At 37.8% G+C, this 5,593-nt stretch overlaps 1 protein-coding gene across 1 annotated transcript in view; it reads left to right on the top strand.

The window, feature by feature from the left end:
* ABCA4 (ATP-binding cassette, sub-family A (ABC1), member 4) overlaps positions 1-5,593 on the top strand; it is a gene marked incomplete at both ends in the record, with an annotated part of 49,251 nt that overhangs the window by 17,026 nt on the left and 26,632 nt on the right. The window contains 2 exons of the mRNA XM_009077946.1: positions 583-787; positions 2,953-3,051. Of these exons, the coding sequence (XP_009076194.1) occupies positions 583-787; positions 2,953-3,051 (304 nt within the window). The remainder of the gene's footprint in view (positions 1-582; positions 788-2,952; positions 3,052-5,593) is intronic.

Here is a 5,593-nt window from a genome sequence, read left to right as displayed (position 1 = left end):
GCATTCCTGACTAGACTGCATGTCCTGTGAAACAGCACTGTATCAATTCTTCCTCTGCTTTTGCAATGCAACATTGAAGAGGATGTTTGGATACTCGATTCGTTTATTAGTTTTGCTGTGTGAGAACCAGCTAGCAGACATGACAGGGGAAGGGATGGCTGTGATTTTCCTTATCCTGAGCATCTGGTGTACTTTCTGTCTTGTTACTCATAGTGGCCCTGCCCCATACACTCAGAATATATTTTGTTTCTCCAGGATAGGCAAAGGTGTACACTGTGAATTTCTAGAAGCATTTATAGTATTGTCTGAACAGAGACCTTAATAAAAAGAACAATCTGTAGGGGTTACCTAGTAGCTAAAGAAAGTACAGCCAAAGTTGATTTCAGTCTGTTATGTCTAAATAGTGCTTACGGGTACTTTCATTCACAGGATTAAACATTACAGGCCAATATAAAAGTGAAACCACTTTTCCCATGTCATTTATTGGGCATTATCAAGTTTTGAAGTCCAGACCCTTTAGGTCTTTTTCTTTTACAAAATGTCCCCCTGTCTGAGTTGAGTGTCATGTTTCCTTTATTCCAGAGTTTGCTTTCTCAAGTAGCTTTTGGTTTTGGAACAGAATACTTGTCACGCTATGAAGAACAAGGCCTCGGCCTACAGTGGGATAACATCAGAACCAGTCCCTTGGAAGGAGATGAATATAGTTTTCTTTTTTCCATTAACATGATGCTTTTTGATGCTTTTCTCTATGGAATACTTTCTTGGTATCTTGACAACGTTTTTCCAGGTATGTCAGTTTCTTATTCATACAAAGCAGTGGTAGTTGTTGTAAACTGTGTTAGTCTAATTGGTCTCTGAGCAATTAACTGCCAGAAAAAATTCATTTGGCATTGTAGGCCATAAATTTTATCCAGTTTAGCACCACTGGTTTATTAAGGACTTCCACTTTTCTGTCTTTCTTTTCCCTTTCTCCTATTTTATTTCTGAAAAGAAAGAAAAAGGAGGAAGGGGTAAAAAGGAGGATGCAATTTCTGGTTTCTTTTTTTTTTTAAATTTAAATGGAAAATAAATCTACAGAAATATCACCTGTTATAATCCAATTTGTGTATCTATTTTTCTTCTGATAAGTTTCAACTACTTCTAATGAGATTCCTTTTAACTTTTAAAAATATAAAAATATCAGTTCTAGTTCACATATACACTATGGCCGCATTAGACAAACTGTTTCTTAGAGGATGGTACTATTCCCTAAGACATGTACTGTGTCCTAGGCAGTTGTGAAAGTTCCTGTGTGGATTTATATTTGCTTCCTAAATGGGAATCTTGGTTTTAGTGTGAGTTCACAAAGGGATTTTCTTTTTTATCAGTTACAAACTTCTGGAACTTTCTTTGTGAGGAAATGGTTTGTCCTTGTAGTTTAAATGGTTATCTTGTTTCGTATTGAATATTGTTATAATAAATGCAAACTCTTATGCTGTGCAAGCAAGTGAGCTTTCTTTTCTTCAATTTATTACTCCTGCATGTAAACTGCAGTTCCAGAGTGTGTTCTTGGCAGATTACTTTTTTTTTTTACTTTTCTGCAACTCCATTTATTTAAAGTAGAATGGAAAATGTACTATTTCCATGAATGTGGCAGGAATTAAACAACAGGATTTCTTCATCCATAGATACAAATTGGTTTTTTGCTGTCAGTACTTTACACAGAAGTAACACCTTTAAGGGCTTCTAGGTATTAGCTTCACTTCCTCTCAGTGTTTGCTCTGAGTGTCTCCTTGGCTTTCTGCTCCTCTGCTTCTGTAGAATTTCTCATAGCATTTCTCTGTCACATGCATGCAAACCTACCAAATCAATGCTGTAGTCTTTGAGGTTACTATATGAGTCCCCTGCATAATCCTTTGAACCTTATGGTTCTGCTCCTGCCCAAGTTTGCTCTGCAGCCAATCTCCCATTGGCACACTGGTCCCTTAGGTGTTTGAGCATTTTGATCCGTAATGAATTTCACTTGGGTTTTGCATTCATCCTGAATCAGAAGCTGTTGTTTTAGGCACCAGATTCAGAGGAGTATAACTGAGTCCATAACAAGTGAAGGCAAACTGTGGATGCAGACAGAGCATTTGTGTGCATGAATAGGAGTACAGGTGGTAGGGTCAGTTTTGTTGATTCAGAAATAAGCAGACACGTTCATAAACAGTGGTTTTCACAATAGAAAAACTGAACATCTTTCAGTGGCCATCACAAATTGATTTTATATAAGTAGCACAAGGCCAATAACATCTGGGTTCACAAGGATGCCAGCTGTAAACATAGCATCTCAAATTCCTGCATTCTATAAATCAATATGATCCAGGAAAGCAGTGTTGACTTGCTCTAACTCTGATCTAGCCTGACAAGAACTGGTAATGTTACTGTACTTTCTCTTTTCCAAACTGACTTAACCTGTGACCAAAAAAGCCTGTTTTTTCTTAAGAAGAGGATTCCCCTTTTCTTGAAAGGCTGTGTGCTGAAATACCAGTCAGAATTTCTTTTCTCATTACCAGTTGTGTATCCAGGCCCAGGGCAATAAGTGTGAGTGAATATAAAAAGCTTTTCACTCATGTCAACCCTCAAGCGTTAAGAGGGCCTTAAAAGAAAATCCCTGAGTGAGGCTGAAGCATCCCATCTGAAGCAGTTCAGCTGCTGTCTGGTTGGTAAGATTGTCCCCATGTAGGGAGTAGCTTCATTCTGAAATGAAACCACATTCTACTTAAGGCAAAATAAGGACAATCGCATCACATATTTTCTGAATATTTTACAGCTGTCCAAAAGAAAAAAATAATCTGTGAACAAAATCTGTTCTGTCAGGTACTTGATGAATGGTTTGACCTTCTGATATGCAACACTAGAACTTTGCTTAGATGAATTTGCGCCTAGTGAGGAATGAGGTTATGAAGTGCACTTTTATTTTTGTTTTAGGGGACTATGGGTTACCACAGCCTTGGTATTTTCCTGTGCTGGCTTCTTACTGGCTTGGCTCTAGAAACCCAGAAACTGAGACAAAAGCAGCCACTGATGGTGAGTTCTTCTAGAACTTTGGTGTTTAGAAATTACTTCACTGATCTGCTTAAATGCGACTACTTAACATTTCCATTACCTGGGCTGCTGCAAAAATGAGAGACAGGCTTACACTGGGAATCTCAGCAGGTACCTTTGAACTTGGAAAGGCCTGCTATTATTAGTTATTAAAGGTAAGTCACTGTTCCATCTGACAGCCTTTAAAGCTTTGGCTAGCAAGCAGCATCAACCCCCCACTCTCTTCCCAACATCTTTTGAGACATTCTAGGAGATTTTATTGCTCAACATAACATTCATGAAATGTTTATGTTATTTACACTGAGGTTCCCCATGTTTCTAAACTTGATTATCTTTTATTTAGTTTGACACTAATTTTTGTCTGTTTACTTTCAGTTTCTAAGCAAGATCATAATTTATGCCACCCTTGTACCAACTTGAATAAGCTCAGTAAAGCTTGATTAGTAGCTGGAGCATATAACATGACATGCTGTGAGAGCTGGGTCTACTCAGCCTTGAGAGAGAAAGCTAAGATAGATCTAGACTTCTCAGATATGTCTTTTGGAAGCCTGAGAGGCAGTGGATGTAAACTGAAAAACAGGAATTCTGATTCAATATAAGAAAAAATATATTAACTGTGAAGGTGGTTGGAACACTGGAACAGGTTACTCAGAAAGGTTTGTGAGGATTTTTGGAGATAGTAGCTGTGACCTGAATTGGCCTTTTTTTTGAGGATTGAACTGTAAATCTTTGAAAGCCACTTCTGATCTAAATTATTCTATTATTATCTCATCTAAACTAAGTGTGCTGATAGTTATTCCATCCTCCAACCCCAAAAGATTGCCTGGGGTTTTCTCAAGCAGGGACAGTTGAAGATATTTGAAGAAGGGACATTTGAAGAATTAACACTCTACAGTGGCTCAGCAGCTGCAGAACTTTTCTCAACTCCTGTCTTTCCTTCAAGGATAATACTGAACATTTTCTTAATTTATTGTAGCAGGTTAATGTATTGAGAGGAAAACTGGATAGGAAAATGTCAGATAATGTAAATTCAGAGCTGAAAATCAAGCTAAACTGGTAAACTATCTTGGTACTTTAAAAATTTACTTCTATTGGTGCACTTATGTATCCCCCACTTTGCCCTTTTAGGTGTTGCAATGAAATTGTTCATGTTGCTATTTGTACACCAGGTAATTTTAGACAGTTTTATGGGCTAAAATTTCTTATAGCAGAAAGTTATGGTGAAATTTCACAACAAAAGTAAGTTGCAGACCACCTGATAAATTAAAATCATGCTAGTTTCACTCTAGACTGCCAGCCTGAATTTGTGTTATTTCAACAGTTCCTTCAGGGGCTCCTGCTTCCTGCATCACTGTTCTTGCTTCAAGCCTGACCCAGTCAGTGATTATATGTAACTGTTTGCCTTTGTGGCAGCAAGATCAAATTGGAAAGCCAGAAACTCGTTCATTCTGGCCTAGTGCTAGTCTCTTAATCTAAGTAGTAATTTAGCAGTTTGCTTTTCATTTAACATTTTAATTATGTTTTTTTTCCTCTCTCTCCCTATAAGTTCAGGAAATGTTTGTACAGCCTTTCTCTTCATATGGTGAAGAATTTGGTCTAGAGCTGCATGAACAAAATGTACAACATGTACCTAATATTAGTCAGGAGCTTCTACTCTGATCTATAACTGCAAAACTGTCGGTCATCTTCCTTAAATATCAGATTTTGACACTGTGAAGCAGAATTTAAACTAGATGGTTCTGACTGTTGTGTTCCTAACTTAAGTAAAACACTGATGGTCAATGCTCTTGGAAAGCTCAAGACTTAGGACTACCTTCTTTTCCTCAAAATATTTCTAAAGAAAAGAGGAGAATAAATTTTAGTTAATTAAATCTTGGTTACTTTTGATTTATATAGAAAAAAGTCCAGACTCAGAAGGCTGTGTCGATCAGAAGACCATGGAAGGGGAAAAACATGAAAGCAGAGCAAATAAATCTGAAGAACCTGACAAAACAGAAGAAAAGAGTGACAACCAGGGGAAGAAGGATGGTAAAAACAAACAATGTAAACACAAACGAGAAAAAGAACCCGACGAGCAGGGGAAGCCTAAGACAGATGTCCAGGACAAAGATGAAATTAATAGTAAGGAGAGAGAGCACCCTGAGTACTCATTGTACTTCGTAGCAAACTAGACATAGGAATGATTGGAGTCAATCTACATGAGCCCAGTAAGCTACAGATGATAGCATGCAACTGCCAGAGCTAAGCACAATAGAGACACTGACTCTTACTGATCCCTGTACATTGATATTCCCTGAGAATAATTTAGGCACTACATATATGAGAGCTGCCTTCCAGAAGAGCTGTGTAACTTGCTTTTTACCATGAAAATGCAGGCTGTTTCTTTGGCAAGTTAGCATTTATGCTGAGGGAGGCCTCAGAGACACATACATTGACTTCTTAGAATTAAACAGAGCCATGACTTCTATAGAAATACTTAGGCTGAGAGGAATGTTCTTCCCTCCTAGCACCCTGCTCCTTTTTT

Source organism: Acanthisitta chloris, unplaced genomic scaffold (genome assembly GCF_000695815.1).
Source record: "Acanthisitta chloris isolate BGI_N310 unplaced genomic scaffold, ASM69581v1 scaffold13987, whole genome shotgun sequence".
Taxonomy (NCBI): Eukaryota; Metazoa; Chordata; class Aves; order Passeriformes; family Acanthisittidae; genus Acanthisitta; species Acanthisitta chloris.
The sequence above is the reverse complement of the archived record's forward strand: the minus strand, read 5'-3'. Positions and strand labels throughout refer to the sequence as shown.